We start from the raw sequence: 26,176 nt of genomic DNA on the forward strand, positions 1-26,176 counted from the left end.
TCCAAGGCAGGGAGTCAGGTGGGGTCAGGAACTCTGGCAGAAGAACAGGAGAAGGTGGAGGCAGGAACAGGCTAGCAACAACGTTGCTCCCGCAACCTGGGCCTGGGGCTGACTGGCTTTTATCTGCCCCGAGGCATAGGGCGGCCCCGGTCCACAGGTGACTCGCCTCTCCTGTGGGAGCACTCCTCCTGCAAGCACTCCTCCTGCAGGAACTTAGTTCCCTCCGCCTCTCTGCCCTGAGCCTCTGTAGCTCAGGAGAGCCTGGAGGGTTACCGGACCCAGAGGCAACCTCCTCGTCCCCTGACGGGGCTGAGAGTGGAGCACCTGCAGGCAATGGGTCCTCCATCACCTCAGGGGCCAGAGCAGACTCAGATGGTGCCTGCACCTGAAGATCCAGCACAGGTGAGGACCCTTCAGGCTCAGGCCCCAGCCCTGGCTCAGCTGGTTCTGGAGGCGGGGACTCCTGTGCAGGCTGGGATTCTTCAGGTTCAGCCTCTGAGTCCGAATCCCAGGCCATCACAGAGACGCTGTTGCTTTGGCACACACAGGCTTCCCGCTGCCGTAACGGTCCACCCGGCGGCTCTCCCTTAGTTGTAGGGCAGCCAGCTGGCTCCTCATCGCAAGGCACACGATCTCCCTAAAAGAAGCTCAATAACTTTGGCTCTGTAAGAAAAGCTCAACAACTTTGGCTCCCTCCCCCAAATGAAATAAAGTCAAATTATTGTTGCAGCAAAAAAACAAAAACAAAAAACAAAAAAATCAATGTGGGGTGTGTGACAAGAAATTTTCTGCACCGGGTACCACCTGACCTTGCTACGCCACCGCTCTCCCCTCCTGTGGTTTCCACCAACTTGTATGAGGAATTACTGCTGCCTCCAGCTGTGCGGGTAGAGCACAGCCATCATGCACACACCATGCACAAAATCTTGTACCGGTGGTACTGTACAATGAACCAATTGGCACATATTCTGTCCTCCATAGATTCCAAGCGTTGGAGAGGCTGCCTTGGTGAAGGAACATGCTTACATATGTGGTGGGCATGCCCGTATGTTAAAAAGCTTAGGACTTTATTTACTGTTGTAACGATTAAAAAATACAAAAGCACAGATAGATTTTACTTCTGAGTTATTGTTACTACTACTAATAATAATGACACTATAATAATAATAGTACCCCACCAATCTGACTGGATTGCTCCAGCCACACTGGGAGGCTTGGAACAAATTTTATCAATATTCACAGGATCCAATGAGAATATGAGTTCTAAGGATTTGATAACATACTTATTGGTGGCAGCTAGGGAAACAATAGTACGACATTAAGAAAAACCCAGATAATGCGTCTTTGAGGACTTGCTATGGAAGCATATGGTATATAGCATTATCGGGGGGGGGGGGATACTTTCTCTGGAAGTTCAATACAAGGAAAAGCACAAAGGGCTTTGGCAGTGTGTGGTGGGACTTTATTCACTGCACAATAGACACTGGAGAATTTGAAGCATTGCCAAAGGGGGCAAGAAGGGTGTGGTAGGGGTCCTGTCTCCATCAGTTACAGACAATTGATTACAGTTCACTTAGAACCATATTGTAAGAATTTGATATGTATGTGAGAGATACCACTGTGGTACCTTGGTTCGCAAATTTAATTCGTTCTGGGAGTCTGTTTGACTTCCGAAACAATTTGACAACCAAAGCGCGGCTTCCGATTGGCTGCAGGAGCTCCTGCACTCAATCGGAAGCCGCATCAAAGGTTTGGCTTCCAAAAAATGTTCGCAAACCTGAACACTCACTTCCGGGTTTGCAGCATTCGGGAGCTGATTTGTTCGGGAGCCAAGCCATTCGAGCACCAAGGTACCACTGTATATCATTTGAATCACCTCCATTATAGCTTTGTGGTTACAAATTATATTTCTTTTCTATGCTTTTGATATCTTTTTTCTGTTTACTGCCATTGCTATCCTAGAGCCTGAAAACCATTTTTTTTAAATGCTCACGCATCTCTCCATACTCTATCCAAACAACCAATCTTTGATTTTTTTACTTGCCCATCACCAGCAGGTGGCAGGGAAGATTACAGCAATTTAAAATTGAGAATAAAAATGGTTCAAAACACATTACAGTTAAATGAATAGGGTGGGTCCTGAAAAGACACACATCACATGTCAAAGTCCAGGTTAAATTATCACCCTAAACCCTGACCTTAACCCTAAGGACACACTCCAGTCAGACAACAACACTTGAGGATGGAGGAGAAGAGATATGGAGGGGTGTGGCTGTCAGGAGCTCGTCCTACACTCAAGTAGGACCCTGGTAGAGACACATGCCTGACTGGCATGTTCCCTCCCTCCTGGTCGATCGTTCGGGAGCTTCAAAAGCTTTATTCTGCCCAAATATCACAGCAACTTATGCCAACAGACATCGGCACACTTAGGGATCCACAGAGACTTTGCAGCTTGTGTGACAGACCTCCGCAACTCAGCATTTTGGCTAATCTACTTTATTTACATATAAACACACACAGAGCACTGCAACATGGCTCCCTCTTTCTCTCTAGCATCAGACAGCAAAGAGGAAAAACAAAGGACAATAGTCCCACTTCACGGAACACAGTAATAGAAACATTCTGTCTCCGTCACTTCCCACTCTGTGGAGTCAAAACACATACCGTCATGTGAAAGACAACAATCCCATGACTGTAATCATGGAGCAGGAATTCTAACAGTGGCCTGGGGAAATGGGTGTGGCCAGAGAACGGGGTGTGGCCTAGGAAGAATTCCAATAGCCAGACAGTGAGGTCTGGAAAGCCCCATTGGGCCTATGCGCTGTGAAAGCGATCTAGAAAGGGTGCACAATGGAAATGGAAGCACCTTGCAGGAAGTACTTAAAATCTCGGAATAATATTTCGGGAACAGATGCAGCCGCCGCCTGCAGAAAACACACAGGGAGTCTCAAGCTCATTTGCTGCTTCCTTCCCCTCTCCTCCTCTGGTGTGGCTGCTTTCGCTTCCAATTTCCATTAACCGCTTTTAAGTGCTGCCCAAGCCTCAAACCAAATACTAACTATGGATTGTTTGAAGAAGCGCAAACCATAGTTAAGGTCAGGCGCTGCAATTAATGGACCTTAGGCTTGCAGAAAGTAATTTCTCACCATGCTATGCTTTAGTGCTATGTCCAAACTGGTCCTTAGTACTCCAGGAGTAGGGAACCTGTGGCCTTCCAGGTGATGCTGGACTCCCAGCTCCCATCAGCCCCAGTGGTCGTGAACGATGGGAGTTGTAGTCCAGGAATACCTCAAAGACTATAGGTTTCCTATCTGTGGTGCATCCTCTCTCTTGAGAAAAAAAGGACCTGGTTATCTTGCCTCCTTTGCTTGATGCCCACGCCGAGATCCCCTGCTTTGCCATGCAGCCAAAGCTGCAAACGAGCTTTCAAGGGGCTTGTTCTATTTCTATGCCTCGCCAGGCCAGCTGCCAGAGAGCGGGGAGCCCGTGAACCGTTAAAAACCCCCTTTGATAGGCAAATTCTCTCTGACTGAGCAAACCATGCCCACCAGCCTAGCTCTGACTGGAGCAACATCTGCTTCCTTTGGTACCAGCCCGAGAAGGTGGCAATGTGTGTTGGCTGGTGAGCCAAAGAGCGCTCGGTTTCCCTGTGATCTGCAGCCAAACCTGTTCCCCACATGGCTTCGTTCGCTCGTCACTGCTAAAATGTGGGCAGCAGCCGTTCACACCCCACATGTGCTTTGGGGAGCCAAAGGCATTTGGTTCCACTTTTGCCAGTACAAACAACTCTGCAGTGATGTCCCCGAAAACCTTTATTCAGGCTCAAAGGAAAACGGCACAGGGGAGAATTAAGAATTTTTAACTTATTGTGCTCGCTGCGGCTGGTGAGCGCTAATAGTTCAAAGTGTCAGGAGTCCAACAGGATAGGGACGGCTGACCTATACTAATATTGCTGCTCCCCCAAAACATTCCTGAAACTGCTTTGCTCCAGAGGAAACTTCATGGCCCAAACAGGCAGAAGACACGGCACTCGAGGCTCAAGGACCAGGCGGCCATTTTATTCGCCACAACTATGCCTGTCAGGGCTGAGCGAAAACATATAGTGTTGGTTAAACATGGCTGGCCACTGTACCTCCATCTTCATTTCGCCAGTACAGGAAGAGATTCATGGTCCCGACTTCCGTAATCTGATGGTCGTCTCCGTACAGCCAGAGAACCTGCTGGCAGCCTAATTCCATGGCTTCCCGCTGGGCATAGATAGAGGAGCCGTAGTTCCTTTTGGAAACATGAGGGAAACAGCAGGATAGGGTCAGGGCCTTATTTCAGCCAGAATTCACTAGAACTCAGTTCCAGCACCTCTGAGGTGGTTGCCATTATAAGAGAACAGGGGAGGCCTTCACACCACAGCAGTTAAGATTAGGTTTGTTAAAGTTGCATATCGCTTCCCACTAAAAAGTTCCAAAGTGATTTGCAAGCAAGGAAAGAAATACAAAATTCCAAAAACTGGTTTGACAATATAATCTACGGTAATCCCACAATTTACGAGGGGGTTACGGTTTGGGAATTGCAGCCAAAATCATGTATATTCAAAAGCCACTGGGTCAATGGCAGGTGTGATTGTTCAAGTCATTTTTCCCAGGACCCCGTCCCCTTTTAAATTTTAAACGTATTTTTTTGCCATGTTCATAAAGCTGAATGTGCACAAGTTAAATGTGCTTACTGTACTATCATTGCTGCTGCCCCAAATCCCAACAAAATAAACATGTCTTTGCCGGTGCTGAAACGATCACTAGGTTGAGGTCCTTGTTCCCAGAGTAGTTTAAGATTAAATCCGTCTTCCAATACTCAGCCTGGATATTGACAACCTTGTAACTGGAGTGGAGAAGAACCTGGGACCTCTTGCATGCAATGATATGCTCTGCGACCAAGCTATGGCCTCTCTTCTCCCACCTAAACTTAAGAAAATGGAATCTAGGACCTGCAGGAATCGCTTCCTCATATCAGATTCACTGTTGCGAAATTCAGGAATGGCCAAGTCACCTTTTCCAGGAAAAAAACTTCCTGTGTGCTCTAACAAGCAAGCTGTGCTGGCTAAATCAACAGCTGGGCCATCCTATAGCTCAGTTCTTCTGGCTGGAGCAACAGGCTGCTTGTCAGGCACACTGCCAGCCATGCCTCTGAAGCTATAAAATGCATTCCCGAAATGCCTGCATTTTGCTAGGCGGCCACAGATGCCTTTGCCCTGAGCCAAGGAAGAGAGAGAGAGCATTTGCAGCCAGGCTTGTCTTCTCAACTTGGCAGAAGCGTGCTGATTCCGATGAAAGCAAAGTGTGTCGTTCCAGGGATGTCGCCAGCTTCCGGGGAACAATGCCGCCAAGCCATTACACGGCTGCTTCTCAGAGTTCCCGTACCCTGGGACGGGCCGCACAAAGGACGCCTGCCAGCTGCGAGATCAGCTTGTGATTAATGTGAACCGAGAAAATGGGCGGCCCATTTTGAGCCGCGGTCCTACCCGACAAGGACAGAGTTCCCAATTATGGCACGGCAAACAAACAGACCCTGAACAGACCAGTCCCATTGCGATGTGACTCAGATCTGGAGACCCTGTCCGGAACCCCCACCCCCACCTTGACTCGTAGGTTCAGGCTGGCTAGACCAGGTGTTGGGTGAACCACACTAATGAGCTCATTGTGAAATTAATAATAAAAATGCACTGTGTTTTCATTTAGTGCAGAGGTCGGCAAACTAAGGCCCGCTTGGCAAGTCCCCACACACTGCGCTAAACCAGCGCAGTGCGGCTCGTGGACTCACTTCCACAGCGCTGGTGGGGCTTCCTATCGGCTGCAGGAAGCTCCTGCAGCCAATAGGAAGCTGCAGACGCCTCCTCCGCGCCAGAAACAGCATCTGCGCATGCGTGCACACATGCAGGCGCCTCCTTGGTGCCAGAAATAGTGTCTGCGCATGCACATGCGCACGCAGACACCTCCTCTGCGTCGGAAATAGCGTTTGCAAATGTGCACATGTGCACTCGCATATGATCCAGCCTGCGGAGAGATCTCCGGGGAATGGACTGGCCCAAGCTCCATAAGCTTTGCTGACCCCTGATTTAGTGTGTGCAAAGCACTTCACTTCCCAGTAATTTTTACAATGAAAGATGATGTTGTGGTCCTTTTGTTTTAGTTAGGAAATCTTTTATCTGCCAAAAGAAATGGCCAATATAGGGGATACTAGCAGGATTTTTGTTCGGGGGGGGGGGGGGGTTGTGGAGGATTACAACATAAGCCATGGGATGGCTTGCCCCATAAGTAGGGAGAAGTCTGTGCCTGGGACTGTGCACTGCTGCCAACTGCAATGTTTTCAGAGCAGTTAGGGATGCCTGCAAGGCACAAGGACTATGGAAGAAGAAGCCATGGTTCACAGGTATAACCCATGTTTTTGCATGCAAAACGTGTTTGCTGATCTCTAGGAGGTCAGGTAGCAGGTGATGTGGAGGAGCTCTGCCCAAGTCCTAGGAGAGCCACGGCCCATCAGGGCAGAAAATTCAGAGCTAGATGGATGGAACAATAATCTGTTCCTTTGAAAATGCACGCAGCTTGGAGCTCAAAAACTGGTTTTGGCCAACGGCAGTATACTGTGTCCCAGAGGATTCTGGGACATGTTTTTGATGCAGTCTCAGATAAGCAGCACGTGGTTTCCAGCCTAGTTCACATGTCATGAACTGAGACTAGCAATGTCCTAGTCCCAACACTGACATCTCCTCCAACTCTCTGGTGACGAGAGCTGTGAAATATCTCTGCCCAAGAAACAGAGAGCTGCAACCAGCTGGAATGGACAATGAAGGGCTAGGTGGGCCAATGGCATGAACCCAAATGACCCACCCACCATTTTGAAAATGAGAATCCAATGCTCTCATGCCTACAAGGAAGAAGTCAGGAATGCTGAGCATTAGCGTCACATGGGTGTTACTTCATCAGGATGATCTTACCCTCCCAGCTTGCAGTCCCCGGTTCCTCCTTTCCAGGCTCGGACATATTTTGGATCTGCCCATAAGGCTATGGGGTTGAAGCTGCCGCTCGAAAAGTACGGGCCCACAGGACTCAGTATGACGTAGAGGAGGGCTTTCGATGGCTTCTTGACTCCAAGGGACGGCTGAACAGCAGAAAGAGAGGCGAGGTTAACAGCATAAGGAGGGACCTACTGGATCAGACCAGAAGCCCTGTCTCTCCTCAGCAGTGAAACAGAGGATTATGGGAAACCTACCAGAAAAGAGCAACAGCATTCTCCTGCATGGGATTCCCTGCAGCCATTTTCTAGAGGCAAACTGCCTGATACTGGAGGTAATACTGTACAACCGTCACGACTATAGCAGCCACTGATACCCTTTACTTTCATGAATGTATCAAACTCCCTTTTTAAAATGACCCACACACCCCAGGCAAAATTTGGTTCTTCGATGCCAATTTGGTTGAATGGTGGGTTCATTTCTAGTTCACTGCGTAAAGAGGTCTGAGATAGCTCCGTTGGTAGAGCATGAGACTCTCAATTTCAAGGTAGTGGGTTCAGGCCCCACGTTGGGCAAAATATTCCTGCATTGCAGAGGGTTGGACTAGATGGCACTTGTGGTCCCTTCCAACTCTATGATTCTAGAGAGCCTGATAGGAATGAAAAGGGCCAAAAATGAAGTAGGATGAGACCCAAAGAATCCCAGATTGATTGATCTCAGGGGTCCTGGATGGCAGGCAAGGCTCACTTAGCTTAAGGTTCTGGATGGCGAAGGTTCCTTGCAGCCGACTTCCAAAGCCAACCTTCCAATAGCAGTTTGATCTGCAGCAATGAGCAAATGACAATCTAAACTTAGCTCTTTGCCACTGAAGAGGAAGCCACTATTAAAGGAGGAAGGAGCAGGTCGGGCTTGGGGAGGGGGGAGCACCAGTTTATAATTGCCTCTGGTTTACATACTGTTTACATACAGCTTCTTCTCCAGAGCGATCTCGGCCCTGAATGGGAAGCCTGGACTTTGAAAGTCATCTAATCTTCCTTGCTGTATTATACTGTATTGTTTTAACAAAAAAATTCCTTCCAGTAGCACCTTAAAGACCAACTAAGTCAGTTCTTGGTATGAGCTTTCGTGTGCATGCACACTTCTTCAGATACCTGTATCTGAAGAAGTGTGCATGCACACGAAAGCTCATACCAAGAACTGACTTAGTTGGTCTTTAAGGTGCTACTGGAAGGAATTTTTTTTGTTTTGACTATGGCAGACCAACACGGCTACCTATCTGTAACTGTATTGTTTTAATTAGTGTTTTTATAGTTGTTTTGATTTTGTGTGGAGTGCCCTACCTGGGTGGATGGAGCAGCCAAGTAATTTCGTTGTCCCCGAGAGGGGGCAATGACAATAAAGATATTATTATTATTATTATTACTGCTACATGTTCCATATTGATTTAAAATCGGCTCACCTTCCATCCCGATTTGAAATCATATTGATTGTGGAAGGAGGGGATATATTGGTTTGGTTTTGTTCTTATTTTAATTAAGCATTTTGCATTTTTTATACTGATTTTTTATGTTGCGAACCACCCCAAGATCTGCGGGTACAAATGCAATAATAAAAATTAATAATAATAATTAATAATAATAATAATAATAATAATAATAATAGAGCACTTCCTATGCAACACAAAGGGACATACATTCTGCAATGCCACACCTGAGCATGCACAACCAAACAGAAGGGAACCTGGGGCTCCTTCTGGAGAATCTGAATGTTCAAATGAAAAAGAATGGACAAGTTCAAGCTGTGCAATGAAATGAGAAAACACTTCCACTAGGTGGCACTATGGTTATCTCTAAATACAAAATACAAAAGCTGCAACTTTACAAAAGAGAACATCACACTTGGTCTCTTCTCCTCTGTGCCGCACACAATGATTTCCCTACAAGAGTGCCATTTCGGCTATAGGAAAGAGTATGTATGCTTTATTCTGTTTTTAGTGTTCTGTTGGGAGCCACCCAGAGTGGCTAAGGAAACTAAGCCATATGGACGGGGTATAAATAAAAATAAAATTACTACTACTACTACTATTTTTACTATTATTACTACTACTATTATTATTATTAGCACCTCTTCCTTTACATGGAAAGAACCACGAAGGCGCTTTTGTGTGAAGTAGGACTTATTCATTCACATAGAGCACATTAGGATTTGTCTGCCGGCAACTGCAAGTTGCAAGGTTAAAAGCAGAAGCTTGCTCTTGCACAGAAATCCTCTATGCTCAAATAATGCACAGACATTACACCTTCCCAGGACAACAGAAAACACCAGGGAATGTCAGATGCTCTTTAGGCCATACAAAGGATCTGTGCATGTGAGCTTGAGGTGTTAACTTCCATTCAGGACTGGGCTACAAATGCAACAGCAACGAGGAGGCAGAATTCGGGAGGTGACAGAATAGACTGTCTCAGAATGGGGATAGATGAACCTTTGCAGGGTTTTCCTTTTTCTAATGACACAGCAAGAAATAGGCTGGATTGAAGATTTCTTTTTGATGTGCTCTCCCCCCCCCCCCTTTTAAAAATAAAATGCACAGAGTTATTTTCACAGGAGGGGAAATTCTGAAAACCGCTCCCCAACTCTGCAGTTTTAACGCGGTACAACTCATTCTGCCGCCTCTGGATTCTGCTGCCATGCTCAGAGCAGGCCTCAGTTAGCATGCTGCCCGGTGCAAAAATGAAGGAGAACAAAGAACAAGGTTAGTTTTTCCACACACCTCTGTCCCAATTAACGTAGGGCGAATGTACAAGCTAGCGGCGGTCGAGTACGGCACCCACTCCTTTTCGACTTCCACGAGTTTCCGGATGCACTCCAAAAGCTCTTCTTTGTCAAATCCCTGAAAGGAAAAGCAGAAGAAGGCAACACTTAGAATAACCTTAACGTGGTTGGGAGCACACACTTCAGCCGCGACGTTTAATTAGCCTATTAAGCCAGAGGCCGTGACGTTCCAACTCCCGTTAGTGAATGAGACTCCAGGGGAGGTCATATGATTCTAAACACCCAACAAACAAAACAGTTTAATTGATTTCATACCAATTGTGCAACACATCTCTAAAGCACGAGTTTGGGCTGGACATTTTAAATGCCTGCAGGGGTTTTTGGGGGGGAGGAGGGTACGGGGAAGGTTCTGTGAGTCTCACATTTCTCCTTTATTACGGATTTCCCCCTTCCCAAGCAAGAGATGAATTAAAGCAGGCACCCTCAAACTCAGCCCTGCAGCTGTTTTGGGACTACAACTCCCACCATCCCTAGCTAACAGGACCAGTGGTCCTGAAGTGTTGCCATTCTGGAGCCTCAGACTCTTAATCTCAGGTTTGTGGGTTTGAGCCACGCACTGGGCAAAAGATTCCTGAATCGAATGGGGTTGGACTAGTTCAGGCATGTCCAAAGTCCGTTTGGGGGGCCTAATTCAGCCCCCCGGCTGGTTTAATCAGGCCCCTGCGGCAGTTTATTTCTTGGGGTCAAATCCCCCCAAAAGCTCAACATCTTAGGTCGGCCTTCACACATGTTCACTTCATCTGAGGTGGTTGGAGGATGGATGGCGGCTAACAGATTGAGGTTGAATCCTGACAAGACAGAAGTACTGTTTTTGGGGAACAGGAGGAGGGCAGGTGGGGAGGACTCCCTGGTCCTGAATGGGGTAACTGTGCCCCTGAAGGACCAGGTGTGCAGCCTGGGAGTCATTCTGGACTCACAGCTGTCCATGGAGGTACAGGTCAATTCTGTGTCCAGGGCAGCTGTTTATCAGCTCCATCTGGTAAGCAGGCTGAGACCCTACCTGCCCACGGACTGTCTCACCAGAGTGGTGCATGCTCTGGTTATCTCCCGCTTGGACTACTGAAATGCACTCTATGTGGGGCTACCTTTGAAGGTGATCCGGAAACTACAACTAATCCAGAATGCAGCAGCTAGACTGGTGACTGGGCAGCCGTGAGCAGCCGTGAGACCATATAACCTACACTTGCTCCCAGTATGTTTCCGAGCACAATTCAAAGTGTTGGTGCTGACGTTTAAAGCCCTAAATGGCCTCGGTCCAGTATACCTGAAGGAGTGTCTCCACCCCCATCGTTCTGCCCAGACACTGAGGTCCACCTCCAAGGGCCTTCTGGCGGTTCCCTCACTGCGAGAAGCCAAGTTACAGGGAACCAGGCAGAGGGTCTTCTCGGTAGCGGCACCCGCCCTGTGGAACGCCCTCCCACCAGATGTCAAAGAGAAAAACAACTACCAGACTTTTAGAAGATATCTGAAGGCAGCCCTGTTTAGGGAAGCTTTTAATGTTTAACAGGTTATTGTATTTGGGTGTTCTGTCGGAAGCTGCCCAGAGTGGCTGGGGAAGCCCAGCCAGATGGGCAAGGTATAAATAATAAATTATTATTATTGTTTTGGGCACCCCTGGACAAGATGATTCTCATAATCCCTTCTACCTCTACAATTATATGACCTTATAATGGTCGCGTAGGAGCTTGTTCGACATTTTATGAATACAGATAAACAGCTCCGTGTAACCCAAGATCTTGCGTCCTCTCTCACTGATTCCATCTCTGAGGAATCTCCTTGGCAGAAACACTGCTTTCAATCTTGGAAAGGTTTTACCAGTTGGGATGAAAACACTGTCCAAAGTCACAGTGGGGCAAAGAGCAAGGGGAAGAAAAGTAAACGCTTGTGTTACGCACTGGCAAAGTCGCCCGCAGAGCTGACCGCAGCATCCTGTCCATGTTGAGTCCCGGACGGAACAAGCGGATTTTGCCATCCACTCCTCGGTACGCCTTCATGCCTTCGAACAGCTAAAAGAACCAAGAAGGGAGGAATCGGAGAAGTTGAGCGTAAATGGCAGACAGCGGTGAATATCGCACACACATGAACATGCACACACACAGGTAAAATAAAATACTGTAATAATAAACGCATGTGCATTCCAAATGAAATCATTGATAGCTTTACATGTTCAGAACGTTAACATTAAATAAAAACTGAGCAACTTCTGCATCATTCCACACATGAGGTTTGCTGCCTCCTATGCCCACCTCTCACATTAGAAAAGAACTATCTAACGCATTATTAAAGGGCTGCAAAAATGTACCCGACTTTTTTTGGGGGGCGCGCGGACTTTCCAGTACTGGCACCCTGACTGACATTCTGTTCCCTCTAGGACTGTGAGCTTCAGCTGGTTAATCAGTTAGACAGTCACATGGTTAACCTGCCAATTTTCAATCAGTGCCTGCCGATTTTTAAACAGCGGGGCTGCCAAGTTATATATATGCCCCTTGTCCCACACCCTCCTCAAGTGCTTTTGCCTTGCTGGAATTTGCCTGGCTGAATTGTGACAGTACCTCCTGCTTGGCTGGAAGGAGAGAGGAGGGAATGTGTAAGAACCTCAGGGTTTTGCGAAGCTGGAATGTAGTCAAAGGTAAAATTCGCATCCATTGCTCCCCTCAGGTTTGCCTTTGTCCACCCCTAGATTTGCCCCTGCAACCTCTCTGGAATATTACCCTCAAGGGAATGTGTGCCCCCACACCACTGATGAAAGGTTTCCCGGCCTTATGCCATCCCACAATGAAATCAGGATTTCAAACTATGGATTGTGCAAGCAGTTTTGCCATGGAAAAAGTAAGCCAGGAAAGAAAATGGGAGAATGCAAGGGCAGGAGAGGGACTGCAGTTTGTACACACATTTATGTTATGACCGAACTAAATATTGTGATTTTATCCTGTGAATCTCCCTGAGACCTGTGGGTATAGGGTGGCACATATATTTTAATAATAATGATAATAATAATAATAATAAATAATAATTCTAGTTTGGTTCTGGTATGTTTGTGATATGGGAAGAAAACAGCACATATAGACTGTCATTTTTAGCAGCAAATGGCAGGTTTTCAGAGCGATCCTAGGTGCGTTTACTGAGAAGTAAGTCCCACTGTGTTACAGAGACTTAACACCTAATATATAATATGTTTAGAAGTGCAGCTTTTGCTTACTGGGGTAGCAAATTCTCGTAATCCTTTTCATATCTCACCTTCAAAACACCAACGTATCTTCACCTTTTTTAAAAGCACCACAGTTTCATATCTATCCTAGCAATCATGACAGCGAGAAACACATTTTATTTGGTAAGAAATGATAGCTGGCACATCTCGCCTTTAGGCCACGCCCCAATCTACAGGGAGATGAGCTAAACTTTCAAGTGGAGAGCAGCTTGTACCAGTATTGTCTTGGTGTCCCTGGTCTGAAACACAGCCTGCTTAGATTCTTACACAGACCCATAGAGCAGAACAGCTATTTTATTTTATTTTACCCTAGATGCACTGTTACGGAAGATGCCCCAGACTGCCTATTATTATTATTATTATTATTATTATTATTATTATTATTATTATTATTATTATTATCTTTTGCTAAAAATTTTCGCAGAGTTTGGAGGCAAACCAAGAATGAAATCATTGCTCAAGGACAAAAAGGCCTTGCCAATGCCTTTTCTTGTCTGTTCCTGGAAGGACGGGAAACATCTCGAAAATCCCGCAGTGCCCAAGTCAGCCTTTCAGTAGCTAAGGGGAAAAACCAGTGGGGAGTTCCGGGCAGGATGACTAAACTGAAAACAGCAGAGAGAGGGATTTTTCCACTGCAACAAAATCAGAGCTGGGCATGGGAGCTGGTGAAGTGTCCTGGCCAGGTCACAGAAGTCCCACAGAAAAATCTCACTTCAGATTGGAACAGCCTGAACCTTTCCCTAGATTATGAGTTGTACATGTGAAAAGGATCTAGGGGTCTTAGTGGACCACATGCTTAACATGAGTCCACAGTGCGACGCAGCAGCAAAAAAACCCAGCTAATGCTATTCTAAGCTGCATCAACGGAAGTATAGTGTCCGGATCAAGGGAAGTAATAAAACCACTCTATTCTGCCTTGGTTAGAACACACCTGTGGTACCGTGTCTGAAGTTATGGCCACCACAATTTAAGAAGGATGCTGACAAGCTGCAATGTGTGCAGATGAGGGAAACCGAGGTGATTAAGGCTTTGGAAACCAAGCTTTATGAGGAACAGTTGAGTGGGGTATGTTTAGCCTGGAGAAGAGGAGACTGAGAGGAGATATGATAACCATCTTCAGATATCTAAAGGGCTGTCACATGGGAGATGGAGAAAACTCATTTTCTCCTACTCCAGGGGCTAGGACTTCCATTTGAAGGCACCTTCTACTGAAGGGCTGCCTGGTCCACCTCCAGTTTAAAGATAAAGGACTATAAGATGGAAGACCAGCATGGGCCCTTGAGCTTGTCCATCAACAACTAGCACATAATAATAATAGTTATAATAATAATAGTTATTGGCCAGCTGACTGAGCAGCCACACAGTCAGCTGAGCACAGCTTTCTACAACTATGGTAAAATGTATTGTGTTTTTGGTTTTGTTCTGGTTTTCTCTAGAAGAGAAGACCGAGAGGAGATATAGCTTAAGGACTGTCACATGGAAGATGGAGCAAGCTTTTTTCCTGTTGCTCCAGAGCGTAGGACCCAAACAAATAGTTTCAAGTTACCAGAAAGGAGATTCCGACTAAACATCAGGAAGAACTTTCTGACTGTAAGAACTGTTTGACAGAGGAACAGACTCCCACGGGAGGTGGTGGACTCTACCTTCATTGGAGGTTTTTAAAGAGGTAGGGTGACCATCTGCCAGGTATTATTATTATTATTATTATTATTATTATTATTATTATTATTATTATTATTATTATTTCTATACAGCCCTTCTTCATCTGGGGATTACAAGGTGGTTTACAGTACACAAACACAAAAATACATAATGTAGTAATGAACAAAAACAGTAACCTCCCTCCCATTTTTTTTTTTAAAGGGCATAGATTGTTTAATGAGTCAAAGGCTTGGGAGAAGAGAAATATTTTTGCCTGGCACACAAAGATAAGTAAGGAAGACATCAGGTGAGTCTCCCTGGGAAAAGCACTCCACCAATGAGGAACTGTTCTCATGTTGCCACCAGTTCATATGGGTGGAGGCCTTGCAAGGGTTGGACTAGACAACCCCTAGGATCCCTTCTGACTCTACAATTCTGTGCATCTATTTCAAGCAGAGTAACTATTCCTAAATTATTATCATTAGTAGATTTCCTCACCACAAAAGTCTCAGGGTGGATTACAACTTGTGAAAATTCTTACCAAAATCTTTTTTTTAAAAAAAGGAGGGGTTACAACAATTAAAAAAATACAATATTAAAACATAAGTTAAAATGGGTTGGCATCAAAATAATAAGGTGCATCCTCAAAATCTCTCTCCCTCTCTGAAGTGTCAAAGGTTAGAGAGGAGCGTCCCAACACCTGAGAGAGTCCGCAAGTGCAGGTTCTCTTTTGAAGCGCCACATTTCCTGTTTTGCAAATCTGCAAGCGCCCTGCCTATCTGCAAGCAACCCCTTCCACATTTTTTTGGGAGGGGAATGGATAACAAACAGAAATCCCCAAGGAAAGCTGTCATTTTGTTATCAGACAAACCAGTTTGTGCAGACCCTGCTCCTGTGGAAACTAAGCAAGTGGCCTTCTTAGTTATGACAACCGGATCAGGCCAGCCCTGCTATTGGGCAGAGTGAGGGGCTGCCCCAAGCAGCTGATTTGGGTACCATTAAAGAGGAGCAACTTGCTATTCAATATACAGTGGTACCTCGGTTTACGAACTTAATCCGTACCGGAAGTCCGTTCTTAAACCGAAACCGTTCTTAAACCGAGCCGCGCTTTCCCTAATGAGGCCTCCCACCGCCAGTGCCCTTCGACTGTTCAGATTGCATTCTTAGACCGAGGTAAAGTTTGCAAACCGGGACACTATTTCCAGGTTTGCGGAGTTCGTAAATTGAATCATTCTTAAACCAAGGTACCCCTGTATAATGTTTCTACTGTCTGGGAAGGGCAGTCGCCTGTGGGATTTTCTGCCTCAGGTGCCAAAATAACTTGACAGGCCTTGAGTATTATGTACCTTCATTTATTTGTGGGTGGGGGTTTTTTAAGGGTGTGTGCCATTTAGTGCTGTGTCTCAGGTAGCAATATGTCTCGGGCCAGCACTGACCCCAGTTGTGGAATCATCTCTCTGGGAACACCCATCCTGCTCCTTTGGTGGGGCTGTTCTCACGTTACACTGGACCTGGGGACAAACGGCCCCCTATACATCTGGAGTGTAGCGTTTGTGTGTACCCTGGTTGCACAGCTCAGCTATTGTTTACACAGGTGTACCAGATGCACAGCCACTGAACGTTACAAGTTAAAGTATAGTATTTGTGTACAGCTCAACCATTTGTGTACACAGATACATCCGTAACGTGCGAACATCTCTACTGTTTGCTTTTAGGTTCCCGGTGAAGACAATCTTATTCTTCCAGGTTTTTCATATTCTAATGCCGCTCTTTTGTACTGTTTATTCACTTTGTTTTTAGTAGGCTAGAAACGCTTTTAAAATAAAAATACCATTAAGGAGATACCCCTGGTGTATCTCTCAAACACCCCAATGGGAAGGTGTTTGTCTTTAAAGTGTTATGTTAGGCCAAAGCCTGTTACGATCCTAGCTTATAAACAGCTACTTGCATAGTTGCCTAGGCAACCGGCCAGAAAAGCTCAGAGTTATTACTTTAATTTTACACAGGGCATGCATGTTTACTTGGAAGTCCCCCCACTCAGGTCCTATTCAGGCGTTCTTTCCTAAGTCTGTGGGCTAAAAGTGGGGAGGGGATATGGGCAAAAGATGGAAGTCCCACCTCACCATCCCTGGGCATGCCAGCCCCATGTTCTAAGGGAGGGTCTGAAACAGGATTTTCAATGCACAGAAACTGCCTTCAGACCTTTGATTTCAATTTCTAGTCTCCCATCCCCCTCCTCTTAATTTTTAGTTAGGGGAAAAAGCGAATCAGTGGGGTATGATATAGGTGCAAAAAAGTATGTTGTGAAGAAAGTGGCTAGAGATAAGATTTTAGGTAAAAGGTAACGAACCGCTGGGCGGTTAAGTCCACTCAAAGGCGACTATGGGGTTGTGGCACTCATCTCGCTTTCAGGCCGAGGGAGTTGGGCGTTTGTCCACAGACAGCTTTCCGGATCATGTGGCCACCATGATTAAACTGCTACTGGTGCAACGGGACACTGTGACAGAAGCCAGAGCGCACGGAAATGCCGTTTATCTTCCTGCTGCAGTGCTACCTATTTATCTACTTGCACTAGTATGCTTTCAAACTGCTAGCTTGGCAGCAGCTGGGGCAGAGCAATGGGAGCTCACCCCGTTGCGAGGATTTGAACCACCCACCTTCTGATTGGCAGGCCCAAGAAATTCAGTGGTTTAGACCACAGCGCCATGCGCCCTGGCACTCGTGACAGACCTCCATGCGCCAATAGCAATTTAGTCATGCTGGCCACAGAAAGCTGTCTGTGGGCAAACGCCGGCTCCCTCGGCCTGAAAGCGAGATAAGCGCCGCAACCCCATAGTCGCCTTTGACTGGACTTAACCGTCCAGCGGTCCTTTGCCTTTTTTACCTTTAAGGTTTTTAAACCCCCCCCCCTTCAATCCCTCTTGCATAATACTAGAGGCTGTGGCTACCCAATGAAGGACAGACAAAATGAAGTGGTTCTTCATGCAGCCTACAGTTAAAATGCATGGAATTTACTCCCGCGAGGCGCAACGACAGCCATCAACTTGGACGGCTTTAAAAAGGGGACCGGACAAATTCATGGAGGCTACTAGCCATGCCGGCTATGCTCTCCTGTCTCCATGGTCGGCGGCATAAATGCTTCTGAATTTCAGCTGCTGGAAGCCACAGGAGAGGAGATCTCAGATCCATAGCTGTCAACATTTCCCTTTTTTTTTAAGGAAAATTCCCTTATTCCGATTAGGATTCCTCACAAGAAAAGGGAAAAGTTGACAGCTATGCTCAGATACAGCTTGCAGGTTTGACACTAGGCCTTACACAGCATGCGTCTTCTTATGGGGCACCAGCACTGTGGGGGGTAGGGTTTGTGTCCATGCCCCATGGCCACTCATGTGCTTATAGTCAAATGCCTGAATAGGACTTTACTCATCGCATATGAAAAGCAGCCTAGTTGGACCTGTCAGGTGCTCTAAACACCTAAAAAAGATCAGTTGTTCACCAAGGTCTAAGTGGATGGTTGTGTAGATTATCCTGTTCAGTTGATGACTTTCCCATAATACATGATGGGGCTTTTCTTGCATATTGATTGTATTCTGAACTTTATTTCTATTATCTGATTGTACTGCATTGGTCTGAATAAAGGCCACCACTAAAATACACCCCTAAAATGCGATCTCTTAAATTATGGCTTCTCCTATCTAAAAGAGCACCATTACAGTGATACCTTGGTTTACATCCGTAATCCGTTCCGGAGGTCTGGTTGTAAACCAAAACAGGTTGTAACCCAAGGCGTGCTTTTGCCAATGGGGCCTCCAAAAAAAGGGGGGGGTTGTAATAATGCTTTTGAATTATGGTGCAGGAGGAGACTCTTGAGAGTCCCATGGACTGCAAGAAGATCAAATGCATCCATTCTGAAGGAAATCAGCCCTGAGTGCTCACTGGAAGGACAGATCGTGAAGCTGAGGCTCCAATACTTTGGCCACCTCATGAGAAGAGAAGACTCCCTGGAAAAGACCCTGATGTTGGGAAAGATTGAGGGCACAAGGAGAAGAGGACGGCAGAGGACGAGATGGTTGGATAGTGTTCTCGAAGCTACAAACATGAGTCTGACCAAACTGCGGGAGGCAGTGGAAGACAGGAGTGCCTGGCGTGCTCTGGTCCATGGGGTCATGAAGAGTCGGACACGACTAAACAACAACAAATAATTTTAAAAATGGGTTCTAATCCCAAAAAATGGACACACACTTCAGGGTTTGACGTGGTTGTAATCCAAATCGGTTGCAAACCAAGGTACCACTGTATAAGCTGCACTCAGGTTTCATGGAAGCCAGACGTAGGGATAAAGAGTTTACTGGATTTTGATTTTAAATACTTAAGTGTTTTTGCCTCCCCCCCCCCAAAAAAAATAACCTCTTTAAGTGGTACATCTATTTTCTAAATGAAGACAATATTGGAAAGGCTAGTTTAGGCTCATTCTTGATGGCGGCATCCATACATTCATTCACACCCACAAACAAACAGTAATAATCTGACATCTGCTGTGCGTCTGCAACACACAAGCTAGACCACGTAGCCTGCAGAGCCAGGATTATCATGGGCAGAGGGGTTCACGGATCACAAGAAATGCAAAGAGACGTGGGGGGGGGGTGAGATGGGGGGGAATGCCAAAAGCATCATTGTCATGTTGTGTTATACCCACTGTATATTCATTGAGCCATAGCATTTGGAGCAGTTTCGCCTCTGTCAGTCCTCTTGGCTAGAGGAAACATGGTGCAACAAAGGTAAAGGGGAAAAAAATAAATAAAAATAAAAATAAAAAATAGGGGGGAAAATATGTATATATTAAAAAGAGCATATTGGTTATTAGCAATGAAGATTTCAGAGACAGCCTATTACAGCGATAACGCTACGGCGAGCGAGACAAACATCCAGGATCCCACCGTGGCTCCTTGCTCCTCATAAAAACAGGGGAGTTATTATCGACCCGGCGACCTCCAGAACTTTTGGGTTCCAACTTCAACTGCATGGCTGACAATCAGAGTTGATGGGAGCTTTAATACAAAACATTTGGAGGGCACTAGGTTGGGGAAAACTGCCTGACTGCATCCAGATCTCCTCAGCCTAAAAAAAACCCTCCCACCCCCCCCAAAAAATAACCCCCACAGGGTTCTTCTTTGGGAGGCAAGAGGTTAAAATGTTTAATTAAAACCAAAAATGGATTTAAAAAATAGAGAGAGCCCAGTACTGTATTCCTGAGAGCTTAGAAGTTTTTCAGGGGAAAGGGTTTGGGGCCAGATTCTCTTCCCCACCTAAATCTTTGGAAAGCATGGAAGTTCAGCAATGCCAGAAGAAATGTACCTTTTTAAACGTGTCCAAGAGGGAGAGGACTTTACGGCCACATCCTCTCAACATGCTCTGTGGCAGCGTAAATGTACACTTACTGAGGCTCTGACACCAATGGTGGCATAACATATTCAGTCTCGTTGGACATTTGGTGCCTTAACCGTGAACCATCCTGGCTTCTGGTAGTTACCAGTTCATTTTGCTGCAGGAAGCTTCAAGTTCTACAACTGTGCTACACGACTATAAATTACTTAAATGTCCAGCAGAAAGACTGGCGTAGCTTGTTTTGCTTGCAAAGTCGAGGGGCTGATTAACAAACGCAATCAGTTGCCTTTTGCAGTATCGAATGATGAGTTGTGTGTGCAAATGAATCAGCATGGGCCAGACATCACAGACAATACTTCCATAGTGTCTGTGTTTGAAGATCACAAATAAACCAGAGTTTATCATGATGCAAATGAGCCTATGCGAGCCTTCCATGTTCCCCCTTCTCATCTGGTATGGCTCACAAGGAGACTGGAAACTTTGACTTCTGTTTCATTATTATTATTAATATTATTATTATTATTACGCAACCCAAACTGTGGATATAGTCTTAATTTGGAGTAACTGAAGCTGGCCAACTTCATAAACTATGGCTTGAAGTTGGCTTGTTTCTAACAAACCATAGTTAAGCTAACCACAGATGGTTGAGTTTGGGCAACACAGCAAGCCACTGATTATCAAAATGGAAATGAAATCTTCTAAATTTATCATACCCGTGCTGGGGAGAAGGTGAGTACAAGTCTGATGATTTGGCAATCTCATTCCCATCATGATAAACCATGGCTTATTGTGATATCAAAATGTGCAGTCATAATCTAAAGTGCAATACTTTTCGCGGCAGTCAGTTCATTCATTCAGCTGCAAGTCATTCATTTTTTTAATAATGTACGTAGAGGTCTGAACCTCCCTTAATATGTTTGTTTATTTATTTCACAGCATGCATTCTTAAAACCCCAACATGCAGCACGGCTAGGAATGTAACCAGATGCATTGTGTGTCTTGGAGGCATTCACCATTTTGAGTATATCTCTAGAATAATTATTATTTTATGCCTACTTTTTTTAAAAAAAACTTAGCTCAACTGCAGGAACAGTGGGAAGGGATGATGGGAAACGCAGGCAAGGCATGCCTGTTAGAATTCCTGCTCCACGATTGCAGTCATGGGATTGTTGTCTATCACATGACGGTATATGTTTTGACTCCACAGAGTGGGAAGTGACGGAGACAGGATGTTTGTGTTACTGTGTTCCGTGAAGTGGGACTATTGTCCTTTGTTCTTTTTCTTTTTGCTGTCTGAAAGAGGGAGCCATGTTGCAGTGCTCCGTGTGTGTTTATATGTAAATAAAGTAGATTAGCCAAAATGCTGAGTTTCTGAGGTCTGTCACACAAGCTGCGAAGACTCTGTGGATCCCTAAGTGTGCCAGTGTCTGTTGGCATTGGTCGCTGTGATGTTCAGGCAGAAGAAAGCTTATGAAGTTCCCGAATGAAAGAGGGAGGGAACATGCCAGTTGGGCATGTGTCTCTGCCAGGGTCCTACTCAAGAGTAGGATGAGGCAAGGGGTGGCTATTGCTACCAAATCAGAGAAGACAAGAGTTAACCCTAGAAATGTGGGTTTGTTCCACTGCCTGAGCAGTGTTCTCATCTGGCTGGCTATTTTTGACTTGACTGAGCCGTCTTTTCAGCTGCAAAGAACTGGCGGCTCCCAATCCCACCAAGAAAAATGGAGGGTGGGGACTTGGTACTTCACAACAGCTGCTCTCCACCATGGTCCCCCTCCCAACTTTTACTGTGGCACTACATGGATGTTTAAAAATGGCAGAAGTAAACTGCTAAGGTCTTAAACAGTCGTCACAAATAAATGAATGGTGCTAGTGGCACCCCCCCCCCCAAGGCTTCTGACAGAGTAAACACGACTTTCTGAAATCCTACTAAGTCGGTTCTCAATACCCTGTGTTGAGATTGTTGGTCTTCAACTGGAGGGTTGGGACTCACTGCAAGGTCATTACCTAAGTCAGAACAGTAGAAGTGCTACCATAAATATATTGAAAGATGAAGAAGTGGGTCCTCAAATGTATGTTTGGACCAAAAGGTTAGTCCCAGGTTGAAGGTTATTGAGCTAAACTACATGTTTTGCAGAAGGGCATGGGTGCCTCCCCATAAGAGAATTCCTGTCGAGATATGACAGAGGCCCACTATCTACACTTTCTTCTTCTTCTTCTTCTTCTTCATCATCATCATCATCGTTATTTTATTTATGATTTTCAGTTTTATACATTTCAATAATTTTACAATCATTTCAGCATTCAAAACTTGACTTCCTTCCCCCTCTTTCTGTGGCTCCTTAACTTTATTTTTAATATTTTCTGCATATCCAAATTAACATAATTTACTCATTTATTCATCTACTTTAAAAATATCCTCTTGTAAAACTGCAGGTTATTACAATAATCCTGCCAGTGGTGTTCTTATCCATTTACAGTTTATTTGTAAATATTCAACAAACCATTTCCTTTCTTTTATAAAAAGTTTGTTGTCTTGATTCCCGCCCCCCAGTAAGTTTTGCCATTTCTGCATAAGTTTTTGTATCCATTCTTCTTTTGCTGGGACTTCTTCTTTTCATTTTTGGGCAAGTAACATTCTAACATTGCCACTGTAGTCACATACTTGAATAAATTTATATACAGTTTGGGTTGTTCTGTCCCTTAATTCCCCAAAGGACGGCTTCTGAGTTTTGTTTTGTTTTTACAAACGTTATTTTAAACATCTTTTTCAATTCATTATATATCATTTCCAATCTACACTTTCCTGAAACAGTCGAAGATATTTTTGTTCCAACAGGCTTTTTCCAGCTATATAAATGGGTATTTATCATGAGTGTCCACTTGTTAGGGTTTTAGTCTTGTTTTAAATATATCTGTTTTGTATTTTTAACTGTTTCTAATTCTTTTACGTGTAAATCACTTTGTGTGATTAATAAATCAATTGTAGCAATAATAATAATAACAACAACAACAACAACAACAATAATAATAATAATAATAATAATACTGTAATAATATCATCATCAATGGCTAAGGTTAAAGCTTTAGAAAACTAGCAAAATGATGTAATCCTGTGGACATGTCCCTGTCTTGACGCAAATGGCAGCCAATGAAATGGGGATGGGGACATAGGTCATCATACATTTCCTCCTAACTATATGTTGCTAGAAAAATGGGGTCAGCAATGTTGCCATCTCTCCCTCTCTGCATTCCTCTCCCACCGTATCCAATTATTCTAGAGCTACCCTCAGTAATAACAACAGAGTAGAGTTTGGCACCTTTTGTTTTATCACTGGAACAAAGGTGAAAAGATTTTACAAAGCACAAGAAGAAATATTTTGTTTCAAAACAAACCCACACTCAAAACCAAAATCCATAGTTTTTTGGGGGGGTAATGTTTATTAGACCAAATATCACAAAATAGTGAGCAAAGGGTGTGCATTGTTTGTTTGTTTTTTTAAGTTTTCCAAAAGTGTTCATCGATCTGGATGTTAAGCAAAGCAGGGGATAGAAATGAGGGAGGGAAGGAGAGAGAGAGAGAAAGAGAGAAGCAAGCTTGGTGTTAAAACCCTCATCTGCATTATACAGTGGACACTCGGGTTGCGAACGTGATCCGTGCGGGAGAAATGTTTGCAACCCGCAGCGTTCACAACCTGTGTGCCTGCGCACGAGCGGGTTGCGATTCGGCGTTTCTGCGCATGCGCAAGCTACCACTTCTGCACATGCGCCAAAACCCGGAAGTAACCTGTTCTGGCACTTCCGGGTTCGGCGCGGAGCGCAACCCTAAATCGCGCAACCGAAAGTGTCTGTAACCTGAGGTATGACTGTACATGTAAATCAGTAGTTCTGCATGTAAACCGTCGTGAGTTTCTAAGGGTGCTGAGAGTTGTTAGGCACCCCTGCTCCTGTTTCAGACCTACAATTCCCATGCTAGTTTAACGACTAATGCCGCTTCCCAGTGACCTGTAGCTCTGAGAGGGGAGCAGGGGCCTCCGAACAAATCTCAGCACCCTTAACACACTAACACTTCCCACGACTCTTTGTGGGAAGCCAGGATGGCTTAAAGTGGCATTATACTGTTCCGCTGCTTCTCATACTGTCGCTGTACTCACTTCGACGGCGTAGTGAAGAGCAGAGATGGAGGGGTGCAGCGAGAGGTTTTCCAGAGGTTTGATGTGAGGCTTCTCCCAGCCGGAAGCCAGCGACCATTCGATGAAGAGCATGTTGTCAGTGAAGACAGTCCCAAACACCAGGCCTTTCGGGTCTGGCTTCTCTTTGAAAGTTGCAGACGGGGTGATGATTAGATCAGAAGCCTGGGGAGTGGAAAACAACAGTAGCACATGAAAATACATGTAAAGCTATATTGATGGTGTCCTGCTGAAACAATCCCGAGATTAGATTTCAAAGATGGCTCCGCAAGAAACTAAGTGCGTTTTGGTTTGGGGGCTTGCCCACACGGCCTGTTTATTTAGCATTTAGACAGGTCTGCTTGTACAAAAATTCTTCTTTGGCGATCACTCACAGCAATTTAAAACAGGAGTTCACAGCCACTCGCCATGGGAAGCCATTCAGCAACACTGGAGGATTCTACCAGGGCATGTAGACCCTGTCCATTGGTCAAGGATATTAAGAGCTGACACCAGTCCTTTCAACCAGTGTTGGTGCTGACCTTTAAAGCCCTAAATGGCCTTGGTCCTATACAGTGGTACCTCGGGTTAAGAACTTAATTTGTTCCAGAGGTCCATTCTTAACCTAAAACTGTACTTAACCTGAAGCACCACTTTAGCTAATGGGGCCTCCCGCTGCCACCACACCGCCGAAGCGCGATTTCTGTTCTCATCCTGAAGCAAAGTTCTTAACCCAAGGTACTATTTCTGGGTTAGTGGAGTCTGTAACCTGAAGCATCTGTAACCTGAAGCGTCTGTAAACCGAGATACCACTGTATACCTGAAGAAGCATCTCCACCCTCATCGTTCAGCCCAGACACTGAGGTCCAGCGCCCAGGGCCTTCTGGCGGTTCCCTCATTGCGAGAAGTGAGGTTACAGAGAACCAGGCAGAGGGCCTTCTCGGTAGTGGCGCCCACCCTGTGGAATGCCGACCCTTCAGTTGTGAAGGAAATAAGTAGCTATCTTCTCTTTAAAAGACATCTGAAGGCAGCCCTGTTTAGGGAAGTTTTTAATATTTAATGCTGTATTGTTTTTACCACTCGATTGGGAGCCGCCCAGAGTGGCTGGGGAAACTCAGCCAGATTATTATTATTACCAGGAATTTTGATTTTTGGAAAACAAGAAAATGCCACTGCAATCACATGGCACACGCTGCCCTAAGTAAGCGCAGGACTGCAAGCTGAAAAACAGAATTAACATTCATCCTGCACCAAGACACGTGCACAAAAAAAACCACAAGAGAATAGGGTGAAAAACCGCAGGTTCATTTCCTCGATGCAAAACGTCTGCGTTGAGGAAACGTTAAGGAAACGTTAATGCTGACTTGTCAAAATGTAAAATTGGCTCCGAAGTCTTCTATGTAGGCAGGCGGGGAAAGCACTGCATGAAATGCCATCCTTACAGAACCAGCAGTGGCTGCGAAAGGACAAAAGCGGCTGCATGATTGTGCTGGCATTCACAGCCACCATGTGGGGAGCCTGGTCTTTGTGGGGAGCCTCAGCAGGTGGCAACTTGGGAGGCTCAGAAAGCAAACAAAATGGGACAATACGTACATATGCAACAGCTATTTTAGTTTGTCGGTGCCTGTATCTAATCTCCGGGGGGGGGGGCGGACTGGGGAAAGGCGGTAGCTCAGCGGTAGAGAATCTGCCCTGCATGCAGAGGGTTCCAGGTTCAATCCCCAGCATTTCTAGATTTGGCGGGGAGAAGCTGCTGTCTTAAATTGTGGAGAGCTACTACACGGGTGGCACTATGGTCTAAACCACAGAGCCTAGGGCTTGCCGATCAGAAGGTCAGTAGTTCAAATCCCAGCAATGGGGTGAGCTCCTGTTGCTCGATCCCTGCTCCTGCTAACCTAGCAGTTTGAAAGCACGTCGAAGTGCAAGTAGATAATTAGG

General features: G+C 45.5%; 1 protein-coding gene across 2 annotated transcripts in view; it reads right to left on the bottom strand.

Annotated features, from left to right (window-relative positions):
* Nucleotides 1-26,176, bottom strand: part of BCAT1 (branched chain amino acid transaminase 1) — a 73,500-nt gene that overhangs the window by 15,608 nt on the left and 31,716 nt on the right. Inside the window, exons 3-8 of one of the 2 annotated variants that reach the window (XM_083700765.1) lie at nucleotides 24,224-24,424; nucleotides 19,381-19,437; nucleotides 11,731-11,841; nucleotides 9,774-9,893; nucleotides 6,986-7,149; nucleotides 4,133-4,275 (exon numbers count right to left, since the gene is read on the bottom strand). In XM_083700765.1, coding sequence (XP_083556891.1) covers nucleotides 4,133-4,275; nucleotides 6,986-7,149; nucleotides 9,774-9,893; nucleotides 11,731-11,841; nucleotides 19,381-19,437; nucleotides 24,224-24,424 — 796 coding nt within the window. The remainder of the gene's footprint in view (nucleotides 1-4,132; nucleotides 4,276-6,985; nucleotides 7,150-9,773; nucleotides 9,894-11,730; nucleotides 11,842-19,380; nucleotides 19,438-24,223; nucleotides 24,425-26,176) is intronic. The other variant, XM_083700766.1, reaches the window with a different exon arrangement.

Source organism: Podarcis gaigeae (assembly GCF_964106915.1).
Source record: "Podarcis gaigeae genome assembly, chromosome: 10".
Lineage (NCBI taxonomy): Eukaryota > Metazoa > Chordata > Lepidosauria > Squamata > Lacertidae > Podarcis > Podarcis gaigeae.